The 23,239-nt window shown below is 37.3% G+C and overlaps 1 protein-coding gene across 1 annotated transcript in view; it reads right to left on the bottom strand.

The window, feature by feature from the left end:
* FAF1 (Fas associated factor 1) overlaps positions 1 to 23,239 on the bottom strand; it is a 169,834-nt gene that overhangs the window by 128,324 nt on the left and 18,271 nt on the right. Inside the window, exons 3-4 of the mRNA XM_061451261.1 lie at positions 5,053 to 5,099; positions 1,981 to 2,189 (exon numbers count right to left, since the gene is read on the bottom strand). Coding sequence (XP_061307245.1) covers positions 1,981 to 2,189; positions 5,053 to 5,099 — 256 coding nt within the window. The remainder of the gene's footprint in view (positions 1 to 1,980; positions 2,190 to 5,052; positions 5,100 to 23,239) is intronic.

Below are 23,239 nucleotides of genomic sequence, written 5' to 3'. Positions count from 1 at the left end.
TCACTGTGAACTTGCCACGAGCACTCACCTTAACAACAAGGGTTTTAATAAAGACATTAAGCAACACTGGCCCCTGGATCAACCTGAGGGACATCCCTAAACTAGTAACTGTTTACCAGTCAGACTTTGAGCCCAGCAGCCCAGGCAATTATCTACCTCCCTTTGCAGCCCATTTATCCAGTCCTTATCTTGGCGATATGACTATAAGAACACTACAGCAGAGTATGTCAAAGGCCTTACTAAAGTCAAAGTGACATCCGCTGCTCTTCCCTTGTCCACAGAGCCAATCATAAAAGGCAAATAACATTAATTAAGCACAATCTGCCCTTAGCAAATGCATGCTGGGTGTTTCAAATCATTTTTTTCTTTCTTTCCTCTGCTCAGAAAGGGCTTCCAGAAAGATTTTCTCCATAAGCTTCTCACTGACCAATTTCAGCAATCGCTATTGAACAGCAGGCTCACATTTCCCTTAGCCTTTCCTTACATGCTGATGGACACAGAGAAGCCCTTCTAATCCCTCAGTGGTTTCAGATCCACCTGAGCTTTGGTCTTCCTAACTCCAAACCTGCACACTCTGGCAGTACCTCCATATTCCTCCTGGGTAGTAGCCCATCACTACTTTTCACCTTCTCTGTACTTTCTTTTTGCATTTAGCTTGGTCAGAAATTCTTTGTACTTCTGTGCTGGCCTTCTGCGACGCTTGCTCCTTTTTCTGCATGTTGGAAGGAACTGTTCTTGTGCTCTGAAGAGGCTGTCCTTCAAGATCAACCAGCTCTCTTGAGCCTTTTTGACCTCCTGAACAGTCTCTCATGGGATCCTGCCAAGCAGATCCCTGAAAGAGTTCAAAACTTCTTTCCTGAAGATCACAGCTGAAATTTTACTATTTGCCTTGCTCCTTTCAGGACTTTTAACACAAGGCTGCGTCTTTATACGCCAAGACAAAGACAAAAGTTTTACATTGACTACTTCTGCCCTATAGCTCAACCATTTATACCTGAAAGAAGTTAATAAGCAAAAATAAAGTACTAAGGCTGCAGACCTCTGTTTTGATTAGACTTTTATACCTGCTTTGCATGGATGCAACTGAGTGCAGTGGAAAACATGCAACACTAAGCAAGAATTCAAACTAATCACCACAAGGTGGCACCAGCTAATACCAAATCGAACCCTAAAAAGGCAAATAAGGATCAAAAGTTTCAATTTCAACATTTCATCACAGACATAAGGCTGCAGCACTGAAAATCGTTTTGACTAACTATTTCTTCATATAGTTCCTTATTTTGATCTGCATAGAGTCTGCACTAAAAATGCAAAATTAAAAGTACTCTTCTTAGCAAAGTAAATTAACTCCCAGCTTGGTGAATGTAAAAAATACCACATTCTGCAATACTATCAATAGAGTATTTCTAACATACTGCATCAGTTTTAGGATAAAGACAATAGAACTGATAAGGGAAACCTTATTTTGCACAAAACCAGTAATTTTTGAAGAATGCAATGATGCTTTTCACACTGGAAAGAGTTCCTTTAATCTTGCCACAAATCCTGCACAGAAGGAGATGCCATATAGATTCAAAAAGGAAATGCCACGGTCATGTGCTTATTAGTAGATTGCGTCTACAATAATCCTAACTCCAAATTACATCTTCATTCCTCAACTTCATTGGTAACCTACCTCCATTTTGTTTCTGAAGCGAGTTCGTAGGGAAACTAGATCTCAAAATGAGTATTTGATGGATCACTAACCTTTACAATGGATTAGTTTAATTTTTCTTTTTTAAAAGCTGCAAATAGATCTGAAAATGGTTTGTAGCTGTGAAGGCTGCATTTCTTGGGAGTCTTCTTTTTGGAAAGGTTTCTGGTTGAGTTTGCCTTTTCTTTTTTTTGGATTTAGACTTTTGAGGTTGGGTCTTTTTTTGTTTGTTTTTGTTTCAACAGTTTTACCACAGCAATTTTCATTTCATCTTTACAAATCCTTACCAACTGTGGAGCTGTCTTCAAGTACTACATCCACATTTCTGTCTCTATACTCAACCCTGAAGTCAAGCATTCGAGGTTGTCTTTCCACTATTTGTCTAGATGGCACTACATGGCGAAATGCTGAGGATGAGGAAGGAGTTGAAGAAGCTGCTGTAGAATGACTTGTGGGGCCATATGCTGGTCCATGTAAAGTCTCTCCACCATATTCACTGAAAGATATGCAGATAAGAAGGGTTAAATAGAACAGCTTGATATGTTTAAATAAAAGTCAGCAAAGCAAAATGAACAGTATTAGTCACTTACTACAGTCTACAGCACATACCTCTTGAACAAACTACACAGTCATGTCTGAAAATACTGGTTTATTAATAATTAGAATATAACTTTCATATCATCAATATTATCACTTCAGTAACTCAGAAGTGATATAGGAGAACAGCTTAGCTGATAAGCATTTAATCCATTATTTCAGTCTACAGTTCACTATGCAATTAATATCAGAATTATCTTGATTAGGATTCTTTCCTGTTCTGGGAGTGCTGTCACCCTATAAAAATTGGCACCATAGCAACAACAACCAGCCTTCTACATCACTGGGCTAGTATCAAATGCAAGTGAGAATAAGAAATAAAGCTTAAAATACTGCATATGGATTAGTACCTTCCAATACCAAATTAGTGGAAAACAAGTCAGATGTGAAGATAGTACTTCAGGTAAATAAGATAATGAGATACATATGGCAAAAAAATATCTAAAACTACAACAGTAATGCAACGCTGAATTCTAGCTTGCCTTTAAGTTCAAAATCCTTCAATGCTCCTGGACATTCATATAAGAATATCCCCATACATTCAGCATTACAAGTCGGAATAATCTGGGAAACCCTCACTACCCAGAAGCACTTCATCTTCCTCAGTGAATCTCTCCACAGGCAGCATATAATTGGGATTAGAAACAAAGGTAACAAAACACGAGATTTCAGGAACATTACTCCAGGGCAAGAAACCTATAACATACAGAAATTGAATTTGGAAGGTAAGAAAGTCCACAGGGTAAGCCTAGAGCTTTCCCTTGAGGATGTTCTTATCAGGAAGATTGTCTGGGCAGCTACAGGATATCATGACAGAGGATGCAAGTTAGAAACATAAGCACTAAGAATGGAAGCTAAGCAAAGAAGGATTTAGAAATGCTGAGATGCAAGTTGCCTCATTTCCATTCTTAAACACGTATTCTGTCCTTGAAATACCGCAAGATCTCTCTATAGAGATTATCCTTAAAGCAAGTCAAATCTGTCATCTAGAGAAGGTCTGAATTTAAAAAAGCACCAATGTGGATGGCATGCATGTCACAGAAGTGCAGAAATTATATACAGCTACTGCAAACCCCATCACTGTGCCTTCCACATTTGAAAAAGAACAATGTATTACTCTTGTAAATGTATTATGCTTGTGAATTACGGAGCCCCTTGTTTTACAAGGGGCTCCTTCACTTCTGACATCAGCAGGTGCAGAAGGACGAATTCCCAGCTACCAAGACCCACACTCAAAGACCCACTTCAGAGGTGCAAAGAGCACAGGAAACAGTCTTATTTTCAGGATTTTAAAAAAATATAATTCTGGAGTGATATGCTATTGTCTGAAATCTGATGGCCAATCTGATGGCCAACTGCAAACTAAATACTATAACCATTTTGTTAACAGACCCAAGAAGCAATGAATATCCTTATTTTCAGGACTAGATTTTGTTGTTTACTTTTTTTAAGCAACACAACTGAATTATAAAACAAAATATATTTTTCCCCACCAATAAATTAATTTACTTCAAGACCAATTGTATTAATTCTATTTGATTCCATCACAAAAAGTATCCTACACATCTGACTGGCAACCTCTAATGGAACATAAAAAGCTTCACAGCAGTAAAATAAGCCTCATCTGAAAACCACTGGAAACAAGGCTGCTAAATCTTCTGAGCCTCCTTTTAAACCACTTCCACTGGAAGTAAAAAACTACTCCACAGCTCCTTCCTTCCGACCAAATGGGTCCAAAACTGCCGGTCTTTTGAATACAAACGCCTTGAGGTCAGGACTTACTAATGCAGGTAGAAAGTGCGCTCAACATAACCAAGACTTGACCTCAAATTGTCTAGGTAGGTCTTACAGTAACTAAACATCTAGTAACTTCTCTGAGCAAATGAGGTTTTTTCCTGAATCAAAACCTGACTATTTAATGATAGCTTTAGTAAGTACTGACAGAGTTGCCAAAACACCACTTTACCTGCATTATGTATCTTTTTTTCCCCTCACTAAACTTTTTTAAAATAGTTCATTGAGTATTTTTCTGAACAAAATCTTAAATACTGTTTTACTGTCTCTAAAACAGCTCAGTCCTTGTTCTGCTGTTTCCAATTGCCTCATCAGCATTTAGGAGCTGGTGCTTCAGTGACTTCAAGATAGCCAAGCGTCAGTATACAAGCACAAGTTTCATTCAGAAGCTGCCAGAAAATCAGTAAAGCTACTTTTAGAAGGAAGCACCCTCGCTTTGTCTAACACACTATCTGCTACCTCTAATTCTATTTAAAATAAATAGATAAATAAATAAAACACACACCCCAGAAAATCCCTACAAAAGTACAAACCCTTTAGGCCAGGGATAGGGAAGCATGGAATAGCAATACCTTTAAAAATAAGGGAAAAGAAAATACTTAGGCAAGAACATCTGTGGATTTACCTTGCAAAGTTTTAGATACCGGGGGTGGACGTTGTGTGTCAAGTCCTGACACCCAAGAAAGCCCACCAAAATCCAGACTTTACAGTAACACCCTGCAGAGAATGACTCAACAACCAACGAATTCAAAATAAAACCTAACTAATCTGGATAGGTGTTTGAGCTGGTCCTCCACCACTATGGGAAAAACTGACCATTAAATCCGCTTTGCCAGGAATAGAAACTGTGGCTCCAGAAAGTGCTTTAAAAAGAGAATTACATCATCTTATCAGGATTCAGGAACAAAAACCGTAACTATTACCCAGCATCATTCCCTGTGTGTACTGCTCCAGTCTTCTGTACTTACCTCTGTAGAATACCGTTTTCTTGTGGTATTACACCATTTATAGCTGCCTGAAAAGAGAAAACAAGTCTTGAGTCAGGCATGTAGAGCAACAAAAATAAATCAGAACTTCTATAATGTTTTAAAGAGTCATTAGCCTGCTTTAAAATATGCCATAAAGTGTTCTCCATTCAGTGAATAAACTTGGTAAACGATATTGTCATTGAAGTACCTGCATCAAATAAAAATCGTATTTAAGTGAAAACGAACAAAACTGAAGCTCAGGGTCCTGTAGGCTTGTGATGGATTGTCCAGGTGGAATACATAGGAATAAACTGCACAGCCCATGCTCAGTAAAGCTAACACTTTGTACATTTGGTATAAACATACAGTGAACATACGGCTTCCAATACATTGAGCTAACTCTGCAGACAAGGCAGCCAGACAGCACGTACATAGAAAATCTAATGTCTCCCAGAAGTATCAGACCTGCACAAACCCTTAAACCTGCACAGCTGCACATACTGCATGCTGCAGGCCTGATGTGTTCACGAATTGCTGGGGTCAGCAGAAATAGCTACTCAACAGCACACATGCCTTGATCACACATATGACTTCCAGACAACCTGCTTCTAGCTCACATGTACAAATACCATGCAGCTTCCTAAAAGTCCTCATGTGGCAGGGAATCCAAAATTCAAACAATCTTCAGGTAGAACTGAAGTATTTTTAAAGTAAGATTTATGCAGTTTAATATCCCAGGCTGTCCAGATCATCAGAATACACAAAATATTACTTACAGTAATGTATGCAAGAACAAACCTGGCAAGTTGCATTCAGATTTGGTCTTATCTGATGTTGCAGAATTACTATCGATGAAAATATCCTAAGGAATTCTATCTCGTATTAAAATACATAATTTTTTAAAGAGCCACAATGTACACCAGTTTCAAGTTCAAAACCCCACTTCTGGTAAAACTGTCTTCTCAGCCTGTTACAGCATTGCTCCAGTCTATGTTGCAGGCAGTTTTGATGCATTTCCAGCACACCTGACGCTATATAAGTTAATATAAACTTTGAATTTATATGTAAGTCAGGATGAAGGAAAAACCTGGAAAGCAAATAAGACTTTCTTCAAGTATTTAGAAGACAACTTATATTTCAGACTGCTTTATACCACCAAAAAGGTATTTTAAAATCATCTCATTGCTAGGACTTCCCAGGTCTGAGGAGCAGGAAAAGTGATACCATGTGAGGTGGTGAAGAGGACTCACGTTTTACTCCTCAGCCGATTAAAGTTTGTTCTGATTCTTGCTAGAAGATGTGGGAGTAAAGCTTTCAGAACCCTATCTAACGTCAGACTTTTAACCCTAGCCCAGCAGTGGGCAGATAAGGTGGAATAACACAGGAGGGAATTTCACATGGAATGAGAAAGAATTCAAAAGAAACTCTGAAGAGAAGAAAAACAGACTTCAAAAGACTAATTCTATTTCTGCTCTTTGATGAACTTTATAATCACTATTGCGTTCACAGGTATATATTTGTTAAGCTTAACAGTGAGATTAAAGAGAGCTTGTAGCATCCCACTGATCTCCATTTGCCGCTGTACCAGCAGCAATTAATGCATTTCTACTATCACAACTCATAATATCCACTGTCATGTCAGATATATGTGACCTGTTGGCCAGGTGTATCAGGTGAATGGCGTCTGGTCGCTGATGAAGAGAACACTTGTCGTGGTTTAAGCCCAGCCGTAAATCAGAACCACGCAGTCTCTCTCTCACTCCCCCCTCCCCACCTCCCAGAGGGATTGGGAGGAGAATCAAAAGAATGTCACTCCCACGGGTTGAGATAAGAACAGCCCAGTAGCTAAGGTATAACACAAATCACTGCTGCTACCATCAATAATAATAATGATAAGGGAAATAACAAGGGAAGAGAATACAACCGCTCACCACCCGCCGACCGATACCCAGCCCGACTGAGCAGTGAACTAGCCCTTCTGGGTAACTGCCCCCAGTTTACATCCTGGCCATGACGTGCTGTGGTATGGAATACCTCTTTGGTTATTTTGGGTCAGGTGTCCTGTCTCTGCTTCCTCCCAGCTTTCCCTCCTCCCTGGCAGAGCATGAGACTTAGAAAGTCCTTGGTCAGAGTAAACATTACTGAGAAGCAACTAAACACATTGGTGTTACCAGCGCTGTTCCCAGGCCGAAAGTCCAAAACACAGCACTGCACCAGCTACTAAGAACGAGAAAAAATGACTGCTACTGCTGAACCCAGGACAACACTGATGTTTAGAAGCTCAGAGTTTCCCTGGTACACCAGGAGACCAGTCATATACTGCAACTGAACTATAGACACTCATCAACTATCAACATCATTTTTACAAATTGACATTAAAAAAAAATGATGCTTAAGTGCTTAATAAACACAAAAAAGTAGATTAAATCAGTATTTAAATGTTATAGTTTCTTTATCTCTGAATACATAAACACGATTTTTTTACAATTTCCATTAATAGTTAAGGCTACGTAACATCAGAAAGTATGACTGCTGAACTCAGCTAAGTAACTATGATACTGTAATAAGATTTATCATGTGTCTAGAAAGAAACATTGCATAAATAATAGCAAAAAAGCAGACAAGGAAAAGAGACACAGGTATCTATAAAATACAGCAGCTACCCATGAAGCTGTATCAAATTACAGTGAAAACAAAGCTTCCCACTAGATCAGTTTTAAATCAGCTTATCCACCATGCATAGCAAGAATCAGTGGTTTCTATCTAACAATAGGTCTCATTTATCATCATTGTGGTTTTTGCAGTCATATAGAGCTCTTGATCATGTTCATCTAATAAACCTCCAGGAAAGAGTGGGAGGTTTTGGTTTGTTTGTGTTTTTCTGGATTTTCTCCCCCCTCGTGCTCTTCAGGAACATTCATTTCATTTCTGTCAATCAACAGGTAAATTTGGTTAAAAGTCAGAAATACCCTTTATTTTGCATCTGTAGGATAGAGAGCAAATACAGGTTTTTATACCACAGGACCTGCATTAATAATGATCTACTGGTGCCACAGAATTCTCTTTACTCAGGGAAAAAGAAGTACTTCAGCTATGAAGAAATATAACAGCATGGCATTTCCACACTTCTCCCGTCAAAGCTCAGGTCTCAGTCTTAAGAGGATTAGACCAGCTCAAACTTCTTCTAAGCCTAGTTAGAGGGGTTAAATACGATAGAGGCTCCAATCTGTTTTCTTTAAAACTGAATAACTCACTTGTTCACATCCCCAGTTTTGTAAACTTGATGACATTTAAGGGGCACGGTAGTAAGAAAAAAACAGCAGCAGCGTTATGTACTTTTTTGATGGAAAGACCTCTATTAACCACACTGTAAAAATGAAGACTCTGGACACTGTTTGTTAAGCAAGATAGAAGACTAAAATTATGTAGACAGCAAATGGTAGCAGTGCACATGTAGATATTGCATAAATATTAAATATCCATGTTCTTACAAGACATCTATAAGTAGACCCTGCAAAGAAAGTAAGAAAAAGGAAAAACCATCTGCTTTAGAATTTCACAGGAGGAAGGTTGTGACTATAAAAAAAACAAGATTAAAAACAACTTTTAAAAAGAAAAAGTTAAGGCAAGATTTCTTCCAGGCTGTTCTTCCCCAGTGTCAGTCTCCTCTGAGAGAGGATCAGGTCTCTTACAGTTAAGCAAACATTCAGAGATATTACATTTTTTTGTCTTTCCAAAGGGGATCATTCGACCATCCAAAACAGCCTGTGTTACCGCTATACAGTAATTCAAAAGATGTATTACCCTTGAAACAATGTTAAGAACTGGCACATTAAATCTACTCATGGGTTATTAAATATACCATGTCTGGCTCAGAATATTTCTCCAGCTTCCAATAACCTGTTGCTGAGAGTGCTATCAGGGAAGCAGCACTCCGTGCTCGCACTGTTCTCGCACTGTATATCCACAAGTCAATGGTAGAGATACTGGTACCACAGCTTTAACAGGTTCTAAGATTTTTCCCAAAGCTAAGAATCTAAGGTGCGTCTCAATGTTATCCATATACAAACTCTAGCATAACACTGTTCAAACTTGGAACAGAAGGATAGAAAGGGGGACATCATTATTGTTTCGGTGGCAACATTCAAACAAATACATTTTATTTTAGGAAATTATAAATAGAAATTTAGTTATTCTTGATTTATACATTTTGTTTAGTGTTGTCAGTCATATCCAGGAATTGAAATGGTCAAATAATTGGACCTGCTTTGGACCAGACTGACATCCAGAAATAACTTCCAATCCCAAGTGCTCTGACTCCACCATCCAGCAGTAGAGGATATACTGATAAACATTACTGACAATCTTGTTCATTTAAATGAACGGGAAAACAGGAAGATGACAGAATACTGGACTGAGCACCAATTACAAAGGTTCAAAGTAATAACACTTTTCTTAGCGTTTGTTTCAACAGCAAGCTTCCAAATTACAGTATCAAAATATATTAATCCAACTTTTTGTTTCCTGGAAATATAGGAAGAATAAAGCAATAAGGTTAATGAAAGGTTACCAAATTCATTAAGAGTTTGGGCAATGCAGAAACTCTGCAATATTCTACAGACTGAAATTATTTAAGTGCCTAAAGAACGTTGTGAAGCAGACTGTGAAATTTAAAGCTTTTCCTTAAGGGAATATTAATGTAAATAGGTTAGTTCTGACTAAATGTGACTATCTTTTATGAGTACAAAACACTGTTAGGAAAACCAAGAACCACCATTTCTTAATAAGCTGGAGCAACAATGTTGATGACTTCTCTTAAAATACAATTATAGTACTAATCATTTCAAAGCAATTAAGCATGTCTTACAGTGACTCTCCTCTTAGGGTAGTGAAGGTCCTATGAATAATTACAGACAAAACGTAGTATTTTAGATAGCACAAACATTAAACTTCCGAGTTTAAAATACTCAGTGGTCATCACTAAGTTTGAAAGTGGACTGGATTTGCCAATCATATTATTTAAAGGCAGAGGTCTACATATACTGACTGTATATTCAAGCAAGGTGGGGAATCCCTTTCTTTTCATGATCTACAGGCAGGAGGTAGTTTTTAGATTTCCAGAATTTGAAAGTGATGTTTATATGAATTACCTTCAGAATTCAAAGCAGCCCCAGGCAAAAGTGCAACCAGAGGCTTTTGCAACAAATAAGGTGGGCAAAGATCCTCCCCTGTGGCCACCTTTGTTCCCTCTCCTTTCCAATCTCCACACCCCACAATGGTTTTGGCCATCAGATACAACCATACCCTAGATATTGTCCTTTGAAACCTTCCCCATTCCAACCCCTATCACAATGAAGGGCAAGAGCTTTTACAAAGCACAACGTAAGATCAACCTTACAAAATAGGGCATTAGAAAACACATCTCTAAGCAAAAGAAGAAAGCAAGTTCAAGCGGCATGATGCTGGCAGATCAACCCTTTCAGAAGAAGAGGCTAGGGAGACGTAAATGCCGTGCACATGCAGAAGCTGCATGAGTTTCATTGAGATAAATAACCATATCGGCTTAACACAACCAGGACAAGTTTACGTATCAATCAGCTCACACGGGATTCAAAAGCCTTATTTAGGTTTGACTAAATTCAGCAAGCAAGACCATTTCAGTCTACTTACTAAAGGCCATGCAGACTTTACATTTGTTTAGCTAAAATTTGGAGTGGTTTACATTAAACAAACACAATACACAAACGAGACACAGAGTAATAGGAACTGCCATAGCAGACTGATTAAGCCAAAACCCAAAGATGTCCAACCAAACTGTAACTGCTTCAGAAAGTAACAAGGAAATATAATGGAGTAATTTGCTCATAGGGCGTTTTCTTCCAAGACACTAATTTTCTGTAGGTCTGACGTGTCCAGATTTCCAGTAATTATAATTTTTGTTGTATTCAATGTACTGTAATAGCCTCATAATTCAAATATTTAATTATTTCTAGGAAACACTAAGTGCTCTCTTGGATGAAAGGATTAGTTTCTTCTGACTTTCAAGAATCCATATTCTTCCCCAAGTGCTACAACTCCTAGATTTTACTTCTGGTTTAAAAAAATCTGCTAATCTAAAAACCAAAACAGAACACCAAAGTTCTGCATGTCATGTCTTTCCTGCTCATTTAGCCTTTTCTTTCTACTATATATTGAAAGTTTCCTTGATATGAAAGCTATTTACCTCAAATCACAAATTCAAAGTTTAGCCCACGGTTTTTTCTCCATTAAAGAAATAAAGACAGCTCCCTGTCTTAGAGAAAGGTGTGTTAGCAGCAGGACTGTTTTGAAATGTAACCAAAAAGTGGTTGTTTTGTTGTTCCACACTAAGCAAACAGAACCCTATTTTAATATTTGACTGACCCTTTCAGCAGTTAATCTTAGATTTATTTCTCAGTCTGATCACAGAAGTGACCGTAACACCAAATCCTATGTACAAAATCTCGCTACAGAACTCTTATATATTGGAAATATCAGCCAATATTCCTCCGTGCTATCAATCTATCCTGCTTAAAATCAAGCAAATTAAATCTGCTTTTTCAAAAGCTGAAAGCGTAATGAAATATACTAAAAGGCCCACATTAAACAATCTATAATACACTAGAAAAAATACTTATCTTTTGTATTTTATTATATATTTCCACATCATCAAAAGGGTCATTTCTACTACTCTGTTTACAATTCTAATTCCATTGCAATTAATTCTGCTTTTAATTTGGGCTAAATGTGATATTGCCCCTGAAATACAATACTCTTACTCTAATTTCATTGCTTTCACACAATAAATGGCTTATCCTAAAGATTTGAAATCCATTATTTGGTGTTCAAATAAAAAAAATGGACGATAAAACTCCAAATGCTTTGTACAATGGGGAGCTGTAAAAAACAAAACAAAACCCAAAACTGAACAAATGTTATCCAGAGAGGAAAACCAAATAATTAAATGATAAGGGATAAAGAAAAGCATTAGTAAAACATGCATGAAAGGACCAAAAATGCAAAAGTTCATTCAAAATTGCTTCCAAACTATAAATCTACATGACAAAGAAACATACTTTTATATACAATAGCAAAGCAAAACAGGTGAAGAGCAAAGATTTATTAGTTCCTTTTGAGCACAGAAGTATTTCTTACAATGAAACTAACTTGCAGTGGTTCTGCTGTATATATATATATATATATATACACACACACACACATATATAGATAGAGATATATATAGTAAATGTTTTGAAATAATACTCCCCTAATACATTTCTTTTTGTTAAATACTAATTTGGGCTTGTATTTTCAAAAGAACTGATAATAACAGGTAATGCCAGATGCAGACGTGTCAAAACATTTGTTCTGACCTGCTGATACTGCGGTTACAGGAAACTGGATAAAAAGCAAGTAAGACTATGCAGAGACTTTTCTTGATCAGTTTGCAACAAGGCAAAGAAATAAACAGTAGAATCTTCACTAACTGATGCTGACAAAAACATACTGCAAGTACCAGCCAATTACTGCAGTGAATCTGGATTAATAATAAAGGTTTGCTGGAATCAGCTGCAATACAATCCCTTCTTTATGCCCCAAGGCCTTGAGATTGTATTATGAGATTCCCAAGCAGAGGAAGATAGCTTCTGCACAGCTTTATGCAACCATCAGCTCTTGCCTATTACAGGCAAGTCTGTGAAGCATTATTCTAAACAAGAAATTCCATAAAACCTTCTGCAGAAATACCAATTATTTTAGACCAGAAGCTTTTTACAAACAAGATACATTATCACTTTCCTACATACACAGCTACTTCAAAACCACTACTTCAACAAGTAATGACTGCTTTGAGTTCTAAAAGATATTTTTCAGCTTGGATTTTTAAATGAATGCAATAATATTTAAATTAAAAACTTACTAATTGTGCCCCTGTAGTTACAGAAGCAACCTCTACCTTTGTTATCTCTGGCAGGCTTTGCAATGCAAAGAAATGAGTCAGCTTTTTCCTGTAGCTTGTGTTATACTTGCTGGCGTTTCCCCAGCTTTGCAAGTCTCAAAGTTATTTCCAAGTGCTAGACGTGAAGTTACACCCACAAGGTTTTTACAGAATGCCAACATTTGTCGCCATCGTGGTTAAAATTTAACCAAAAACTGTAATTGAACTACAATGAAATGTCTTCTATGCATTCTGCTTTATTTCAGCTTGCTTTCTTTACAGCTAATGTACTTCATGAAAAGCTGCAAAACAATAGAATCGCTAATAAAGCAAAAAAATTAACATTTCGTCAAAAAATGCCACATGAATATATTCCTACAGATGATTCACTTCATCAGCAAGAGAGCACGCGTTGAAATAGTTTACAATTAGCACTCTAGATGTGGTTTCCCATTTCTCCCTACTTCTTTGGTGGCTTCAGCTAACTTTGTCCTGTAGCTCCTACAACATGCCGAAATGCACTAGGAAACCTTTCAACAGTTACACATACTGGGGGAAAAATACACATCTTGCACAGTTCTTTAATTTTATATTGTCACTGTGTAATTCCCCAAACAAAGCACAATCTCTACAATCAATTCATAACTTGATGGTTTTTCCTAGAATAATGAAAATAAATAACATGAACAGATTTGTAAGAAGCTTATTGATCAGCATCTATCCAAGCTGAAACTATTTCAGCAGGAATAAAGAAAAATAACCTACTCTGAACTACCCACATAGAAAGCGAGAGGAGTAGGCCATGATGCATCTGCTACTTCGATACACCTATATGTATGGTGGTGCTAGTCAGTAACATCACTTTTTACATTAATACTACTTGACCTTCTGTATTAACAGAAGGTAATGCTTATGTTTGATGTCAAAACATATTTTTTTTACTTCTTAAAATGTTAAGCTAGACAGCAAGAGAGTCGGATAAAACAAAGGCTATGCCTGAAAAAATACCCACGTACTGAATTCTCACATTTCTACCTCTCTCCTTATTTTATTTACATTATTTTATTTAACTTTGAATGACAACACTAAAATGAAGAGTTTGGGGCTTTTTTTAAATCACTTGTTGTATAACATGATAGTTCTTAGCAAGTACTACTAGGGGTAAAATCTCAGGACACGAGACAAGAAGTCCTAGAAGTACTGCCCACAGACTAAGGCCCCTTCATTGAAAAGCTGCAGTAACATCAAACGCCTTACACAACAGTTTTCAAATCACCCCAACTTTAGTCAACAGACTACCTAATCACTAATGAATAATAAATGAATAATTATGCAAGATTAAGCTTAAAAGTTTGGAAACCAGAAAAATCCCAAACCAAAGTAGGTAGCCTACTTGTCTCTCCTTATGCTATCCTGCTAGTGCTGCAGCAAGCCAGGTCTTCCAGGACCAGCTAAAGAGAATTTATTTAAATAAAACTAGGACAGAACTCTTAAGATATTCAACACTACTTTAAGTAAATCCACTTTTAAAATACTCAGCTTTGAAAACCTGCTGGATCTAGATGACTCCTAGTTCCCGCGGTGAAACCTTTCACAATTAAGGGTCACTTGGAAAATAATCACAGCATTGGCACAGGTGCTGGTTCTTAAATCATTTACTTCATTCCTACTCATATATTCCCAGCATGACACCATGAGAGACGAATCACCTGTCAAACATGCATTTGTAAGATGTATGCAATTTTCAGTCCAACTAGTCACAGAGTAATATACTACAAACTCCTCACAGATACCTCATACCAGTCACTTCACTATTAATATATTCTAAACACTTGCTTTTAAATTCAAATGCCTCAGAACAAATTAATGGTAAGTAATCTTCATAGAAATTGCCAATACAGAGGTAACAGCCTCCAATAAGAAGCATATATAAAACATATGACAAGGTGGATAATGCATCCATATAGTTACAGCAATACTATCAGGCACTACTGTGATCCCAGGTGCTGCTTTTTGGTTATTCTCAGAACACAAAACTCTATCACAAGAAATGAGTCTTTTTCCATGAACAGAAATCTAAGTTTATTATTCCCATTGCTTGTTTGATCACTATGCAAGAAAAACTTATGGAGCTTATTTCTGAAGTAACTAAATCCCATCTGTTATTTGGAAAGGAGAGACACAGTTTACTTTGTATTGTTGGCAGCAAAGTTTTACCTAAAAATCTCCTCCGCAATCTTTCTGGGCAGACATTAACATTTCATATGCATCATCACAGCAACATGGCTACAAAACACAGCCATAAAATACATAATCACAATCCCTTTATTATCCCCCAGTGAATAAAGCAGGCTTTTTGATTAGAAAAACTAAAATCCGTAGTTATGAAACAAAATAAACTACTTCAGACTAACACTATCCCTTTAATGTCTAGAAAATTATCTAGTAGACTGTAAAATAACTATTAGATTAGCTAAAATTGTGAAGGGATGAAAGATATGGATTTCTTCAGATACTGAAGAATTATTCTAGTGTAACAGGAACAAAAGGGTGCTCATCTACAAGACACTTTGCCCAAGCTACACCAGTTTTACCCCATGGGTAAGATATATACCCCATTACATCTTCCTTCAATCAGCAAAATAAGAATTAGCCCCTTCTGATGAATCAACAAAACTGCAAAGCATACACGAAACAGCACTGAAGAAAACACATGTTTAAAGCCATGACCCTTAACTGCCTTGAACCCAACACAGAAATCCCTACCTCCTTGAGAGCCATCAGTTTTTTCATCCTCCCAAATACCTGCCTTTGAATTGAAGGACAAAATAATTCATGTATTTAAGCCTAATCCATGGTTTCCATCAAGTTGCGAACACATCCTTTGGCCTCAATCCATTTCAACATGGTAGACCAAAATGAGTCCTAAATACAGTTAGCCACCTACCAAACAAATGACTTCACAATGTTAATATTTTAGCAGCGCCTTGAACGTAGGAGACAAGAATGACATTGCACAGCACCAGTTTCCCACAATGAAAGCTCCAGTCTTCCCAAGCTCTGAGGCTGTCAAGACTCCTTCTGTGAAATAAGCACCTCATTTCAGCAAAGGTGCAGTTTAAAGAAGCTAAAACTGTTTTCACCAAATTCCCAATAACCTTTTTCAAAACTGAGACACAGCAATTTCCTCAAGGGTGGGGGAAGAAGAGTTTGTATTCCCCTGCCTTAGGACCAAAACCAGAAAAAGTCAGAAATCAATTGAAGAAACCAAACATCCCCCCTGGGTCTAGTACCCAATTTAGCTGTTATTTGTTGGGGTATTTTGAGAGTTCTTTTTTTACCTGCATAGTCCCAGGCCAGATCCATGACAATCTAAAAGTTTTGGGATATCAGACTATAGCTGAAGAAAACAATTCATTTCAGTTGTCAAATCTTTCTCTACAGACAAGCCAGAGACTGCTCTCTTCCTTCCCAGGCTCACTTTTTACAGGGGAACACTGTGAAGCTTAAGATTCTTGGATATTTACACAATATCAGCAGCTACAGCTTTGATTAGAGCTTTCATGGGTTTCCTTATGAAAATCACAAGATGTGGCAATGTTAACATGATCCAAGCAGTTTCTCAACCTCCTTTGAAAGAGCAAAGGGTCACCCAAACAGGAAAACAAATCCAAAGACCACCTCAGGTTTGGTTTTGGTTTTTTTTTTTGGGGGGGGGGGGGAAGAAAAAAATCCAAGGAACCAACCTCTGTAATAAAATAGCAGTTTTATTCAAAACAACCAGAAGTTTAGAACACACAAGTTAGACATTTGCTACTTTTATTCTCCCTTTTGTAAGCTTGTTTCTTTGCTTGCATGCGTCAGAAGGTGTATGTGATGTTTTTATTGGGTTTGGCTCCATTTTGTTTTAAAACTGTAGCTGCTCTGTTGACCACTTTCTGATGTCTAACAGACCCAAGACGGATGCAGACACGCAATGGGATCAACTGCAACCTGTGCTCTCAAATTCATGTGAAATGACTGTCACAGTGGCAACGTATTAAACACTTTCCTGCATCACCTGAGGTATCGACTACTGCTGTTAGTCTCAGAAGCAGTTTGGTTTTGGTAGGACCACCAAGACTGGCCTACCTTGCTGCTATCAGAGATAACCTTCCCTCATTGAAGCACATTACTGAGGTGACAAAGTAGCACTGGTATTCTGCGCTCTGTGAGTAAAGAGTCTTAATTTCCTCCACATGTATCAGTGGTGGTGTTTTGTTTTAATAGATGGATGTGCATACAGCTGGGTGGAAAGCCATACCAAGCTTATAGCTGCCTATAGACCTGCACATCTCATACAGTCTTCAGTGTTGAAAACATACAAAAAGGAAGTACGTTTCACTTGAGATGCACGCATTCAAAAGTAAATAAAAACAATTAATTTAGTAATCATAGGGGGTTTAAGAATTAGCTAGTCTTCTCTGCTACCGCCTAGCTGCATAAATTAAACAGCATGCATCTGAGCTTATGCAAATACACAGAAACATCACTTTGGGACCTGCAAAAAGCTGGAAATACAAAGAATGAGAAATCAATGATTTCTGCAAGCAGGGATTGTTAATCTAACAGAAAGTACATTAAAAACTTCCAAAAGTGCTTTCTGTAGCCCTTTGTAAAAGAAAACTTAACATACAATTTAACCGTGTCCTACTAGGAGAGATTAATGCTGCAGCTGGACACATAAGAAACCTGTAACTCCTGGATTTCCTGGAGAACCAGACACCATGCCCACAGGACACTTGCACCAGTGGGATGTCTGTCCACCAACACTAATCGTCATTACCTAGCTCAGAATTTCCTTCTTCCTTAGCTCTGCTGGCAGCAGGATTCTGAATGCAGTCAACTCAGCACAGTAACACTGAGCATAAACTAACTGAGTTGACAATAACATGCTTGACAGGACACCACGATCCAGAAGAGAACACCTGTCTAAATCAAAACTTAAAAAGGTCCTTAAAAAAAATCTGAAATACAAACCTCTGGTTTCCACAGGCAGATGTGACTGTTTATTTGACCATAGGGAGAATGTTGTTAATACACAGATAAACCAGTAATCCTAATAGTGAAAACCCCTCAGATCTAGTCCTAATGAGAAGCACACCATGAACTCCTCGCTAGTCCCATGGTGAGTGCTGTCAAACGTGTGCCATATTCAGTATGCGATTCTGAAGTAAAGAAAACAGCAGGTCAACAAGATAAAAGGGGCCAATGTGATGAACACTAGCACCATAATGTGTAGTTCTGGTTCTCCAGCCGCTGACATACAGCCTGCTTGGAATGAAACAACAGAGCTGCTAAACATATGTCAATACTGTCCCACATTTAAGGAAAAGAAATGGCCATGTGCCAAACTTAGATTAATCACCTAGTTTCTGGAGGCAGACTAATTCAAATCAACCAAAAAACATGTACAAAGAGATACCACATCAAAGCTTTTGCAGAGCAAACCAGTTAGAAAAACAGACAAAAGACATCATTAGTGTACTAGTTTTTACCAACTTGTACTGAGATTTACTACACATTATAACAAAAGAACTAAGTTAATGGTTAGAAAGCAATAAAAGATACAAATAACAGATTACTGATAACTGTCAAGAGCCAATGGCCCACTTTCTGCCTACAAATCCCATCTAAACTGGCATCTCCAACAGAAATAAAGAAAAATTGCAAAAAAAAATAGATTTTTTGGGTTAGTTTTTTAACTTCTTTCTTTCCAAAAAGACAACATTATATAGTATATAAAAAAAAAAAAAAACCACAAAATGGGGACATCAAAAAACCTGTCTGACATATAACTATTTTTAAGAGGTTTTAAACACAGAGATGCAAAAACCCCTTATCTCCTGTGTAAGTTATCCGTTTGAAAGAAAAACTGTAGTTGAGAGCTGAAGCTTTATAAAAACAGATGTTTAAAATACACAGTATCTCATTCCAAGGTACAGAAATGGTTTTTGTTAGCTGACTCTTGGAAGCTGTGTACAACAGGAACTGCAAATCATCATATTTCCAGGTGCTGGGTTTACTGAACTTATACTGTGCTTCTACCAGAATACAGAGTAATGAAGACAAGTATAGCAAGAAGGCACCAAGGTAATTTTAAGAATGTATTTTGAAAATAAAAAGCAGTTATTTATTTTGTAATCATTATACACATGTTCATAGTGAAATTAATAGGGGATAAACCCCTACTCCCCACACCCCTTTATTTTGATGAAATGTTTTCTTCTCAAAGTGATGTTTAAGCAGTACCTACATTATGTCTATTGGAAAAGACATGAAATAAACTGAAATGGTCATACTGGAAAAAGCAGAAAGTTAAGCATGGTGAATCCTGCTTTTCATTCAAAAATCCTGTTCTGATTACCAGTACAGAATATAAAGTCATGCTATATATGAAGGATTTGAGGTTTTCATTAAATCTGTGAAAGGCACAGAAGACCAGGTTTCATGTGCAGATGCAATCAATTGATTTCAGGTGAGCAAAGAGCTATCACCTATGTAATAACTTCATATAAAGGAAGATTCATACTGCATAAGTTCAAGCAGATTACAGAATCTGGCATTAATGGGTCATTTCCTTTAAATATGTACCATCATCAGAGACATTTCAACAGCCACACAGTTGGGATTTTTCATCTTTTTATTTTATTGTTTTTACACAGTTTAAGATGTATTTACACTGTCATTCTTACCTGCACATACCAAAGCAGACGGCCATCATTTTCATGGGCAAACTATGAAACCAGACTTCACAATGGACAAATTCCTAACTTCTGTTTCTCCAAATGTAAAAATGATTGTAAATTAATAGAGCTCAAAGAAATGACACCAGGAAATAACATATCAGCAATCCTGGCAAGCTTAAGAGGGCTGGATTCATTTATTGCAGAATAGTTTCATAAAGATGAAGGCCTAAAGAGACCATTATATTATCTGCATTGATGTTTCAGATCTTCTGTGACACACAAAATATTTCATCACCCAGCCTATAATAAGCCTAGTAATTAGGCTACAGTGTTCTAATGCAGAAAAAATCTCAGCTGCTATATATGCAGCAGACCACCACAAAGGCCAAGCCACATGCAACAGTGGGGAACTAATTACTGGCAAGGTTAGACTTCATGATCCCATCAAGCAATTCATACACTGTTACTGCATATGAATTCCTCTGCGGCACTCTTGTGATCGATTTGATTTTAAGCGGTTGAACAAGGCCTAGCAACCAAACATTTATGAAAGACAGCTTCCTATATTACTTCAAGCAACTACAAACATGATTTAAATACTGCAAAGTGTATACAGCTCCGAGATGTTTAAATCTGATCTATTTAGTTCCAAGTCAAAGATAAATTAACGGCAGCTCATATTGCCTTGAAGTATCCTATACAGACGAATAGACATGAAGACTTCTAATTGGGAGTGGGTAATCTTTAAGCATTCAAAATTAGGAAGCTGATGTTTCAGTTCTAAACTGAAAAGAGATTTCAGATGAATTCTTAATAAAAAACAAAAGTGGCTAATAGAAAAAATAAACAAGAAAGGAGGTCCTTATACTTCACTCAGGACTGGCTTTGTTTAAAGCTAAGACCAAATGTCCAAAAGATACAAAACACAGCAACAGTCACTGAAGTAACAGGAAAGACATTGGTAATATTTTAACTCTTCACACTAAAATCTACTGGCAACACCAAGAAGAAAAAAAAAAGGAAAAGGAAGTATGTAGAAAATAAGCAGCAGGAATATTGCATCAGCACAAAGAAATCCTCAAAACTAGCTTACACAAAAACACAGTCCTTATGAGATTAGAAGCATGTGAACCATACAACCTCTGCTGTTTGTGTGTGTGCTGACGTACTTCTCTGTCAGCCTGTCTGTAAGTACTTCCCTGTTTCTGTTTTGGGATCCTTCTACCTTCCAGCTCACCAGGACTACTTGCTCTTGGTTGTTCTGTCTGAAGTCCATAAGGAATCATAATGTCCTTGAGTTGAGTCTCATAGAGTTCAAGAAGCAACAGGTGCTCCAGGGAATTTTCAACCTGGTCCCTAGCACAGCCTCTCAGTTCACAACTCTTTCCCCCAAACAGGAAAACAGAACTGAGATCAAGAAGCCTGAGCGAAGAGCAAGAAAGCAATCTGTTCAAGACAAGAACTTCCCTAACTTCTGGTTTTGGTTTTGCCCCTTATGCTGCAGAAGTGCCCTGACCTTAGGTTGGTCACATCGTTAACAGGACCTGCTTACCTTACTACTTCATATTGCCCTGGGTGCCCCACGGGAGCTTTCCCGATCAAATACAGAGCTCAGATTTAAACTTCCAAAGTCATAGAAGGAATACATTAAAAATAATAATAGACACATCCAAAAAAAACCCACCCTGAACTCCTGTATGACATCTGTATGACAACATTTGACTACTACAGGTCATGATTATCAAAAACTTGACCTTGAAATAAGCCTCTGTATAAGACGCACAAAACAAAGTTAAATTAGAAAAGACAGTGATGATGTTCTTCCCATTTACCTGACAGATGGGTGGTCAAAGGATGACAGAGGAACCCCTAACCAAAATCATCCCTACTTCACTACTGTCTTTATGATTTGTGAACCAAAGTCCTATAAACCTTGTTTCCCTTACAAATCAAAAAAAAAAAAAAAATAAAGAGTTTTGCTCTGCACTGAATGAAATATTTAATGCCAAGCAAAAGGATGTTAATTTTTAACTCCACAACTTTATGGTTCAAACAAAGCAAAACCTTCTCCTCTCCCCAGCTGTGGGGCACTCAATCTGTACCTGAATACTGAACCAAACGTATTAAAAAAGAACCCAAACTAAAACAAAAACCACTAAACAAAATACCCACCACACATGGACCATGCACTTTAAATTTAAATATAGAAAATGTTACATTTCTCATCAGTCATGAGCCTTTTTTCATGTATTATTTTGACTTTTGATATGCTAAAATCACTTGACTAACAGATGTTTGATTCCCTCTCAAGCCAACAACTCCTTTTCTTCTTACATTCATGTTTCTTCTGTCTTCTCTCCTCTTTCTTCATTCGTCTGCTTCTAACTCATTGTTAGATTGGCACAATTTGGTTTTCAGTCCCCTTATTACAAGGCAGCTGCTTTTAACAAATAGGAGCCAGTGACCTGCTAATGACAGACTCTTAAGGCATCTTCACCACTTCTAGCCTCCTCAATCTTTTTAATTCCACAACTTATCATTTTCTTTTCATAGACACTCCATTCATCTGTTTAGTTTCAAGAACTACGTACATTCCTGAAGCACCTCTTACATCCCTAATTTCCTTTCCTTTCTTACTTTTCCTATGCCTTTTTCAAGCTTACACGTTTTAAGTCATTACTTCTTTTCCCATTATATTCTACTTCTAGATTGTTTAATCATCACTAATAAAATCAACAGAATATATTGATTATAGAAGAGAGTATTTAAAGCTATTCTCATAGCTCTTCTCATAGCTTTAAATACTTCACTCTCCCCTTCTGCTCATACTGGAGTCTCAAAAGAAAATAAACCAAATTCCCTTAGTTGTTCATACCATTTTTCATCACAATTCCCTCATTCAACACCATCTGTAAGCATTTATTGTAAAGCATATACTTGACAATTTACAAATCCCCAAAACCATATCCAACTGATTTAATGTACTGAGAACTCTACAACTCGAACAGAATGCAGAAGGCTATTCCTTGCCTTCCCATAAACACTTCAATTTTCAAAACAGCCCATGTTAAGTCACAATAAACTACTAGGACAAAAGATGGTTTTAGTTATACCACTCTCTCAATATACATTCAGGTTTTTCTGTCTGAAGACACAGAGGATAGGCGCTCCCTTTTACTCACTGGTGGCTCATTCTTGCTTACACCATGACATGTTGCAACATAAAGACTCCATATACTTTGGCTAACATTCATTTTAAACATTTAGTTTCAAGTGTTTGGAGAACGTAGTGTTTGTTTACCATAGGTTACAAGATCACACATCATTTTAATTGCTATGCCTTAAAAGAAGCACAACATTCATTCTAATAAACTCAGTTTAAAACCCCACTCTAAACCTCTGTGATACTTTGGTTGAAATTATTAAAACACAGAGAACACCCTAAACAATATGCTAGGAACACAACAGAGCAGACAGTTGAAACTGTAAACAGAAACAATTTTGG

This window comes from Pezoporus flaviventris, unplaced genomic scaffold, assembly GCF_033815535.1.
Source record: "Pezoporus flaviventris isolate CSIRO_AGI_PZ_B2104156 unplaced genomic scaffold, CSIRO_AGI_Pfla_v1 ptg000013l, whole genome shotgun sequence".
NCBI lineage: Eukaryota > Metazoa > Chordata > Aves > Psittaciformes > Psittacidae > Pezoporus > Pezoporus flaviventris.
The sequence above is the reverse complement of the archived record's forward strand: the minus strand, read 5'-3'. Positions and strand labels throughout refer to the sequence as shown.